The sequence below is a fragment of the Eimeria mitis genome, genomic scaffold (genome assembly GCF_000499745.2).
Source record: "Eimeria mitis Houghton genomic scaffold, Emh_scaff624, whole genome shotgun sequence".
NCBI lineage: Eukaryota > Apicomplexa > Conoidasida > Eucoccidiorida > Eimeriidae > Eimeria > Eimeria mitis.
Window position 1 is genome coordinate 12,300 of NW_013574431.1, and position 205 is coordinate 12,504.

General features: G+C 60.5%; 1 protein-coding gene across 1 annotated transcript in view; it reads right to left on the bottom strand.

Moving 5' to 3' along the window:
- Positions 1-162: 162 nt before the first annotated feature.
- Positions 163-205, bottom strand: part of EMH_0018140 (uncharacterized protein) — a gene marked incomplete at both ends in the record, with an annotated part of 1,191 nt that continues 1,148 nt past the window's right edge. The window contains one exon of the mRNA XM_013501057.1: positions 163-203. Coding sequence (XP_013356511.1) covers positions 163-203 — 41 coding nt within the window. The remainder of the gene's footprint in view (positions 204-205) is intronic.

Consider the following 205-nt stretch of genomic DNA (forward strand, 5'->3'; position numbering starts at 1 on the left):
GTTGTAATGGGAGCGGATCTGCTGCGCAGCTCAGGTGTCGTGCTGCTGCTGCAGCTGCTGCTGCAGCTGCTGCTGCTGCTGCTGCTGCTGCTGCTGCTGTCTGCTGCAGCAGATGCTGGTCTGTTAGCTAGCGCTAGCTGCTGCAGCACAGCTGAACGCATATCAATTCTGCTGCTGCTGCTGGTGCTGCTGCTGCTGCTGCTGC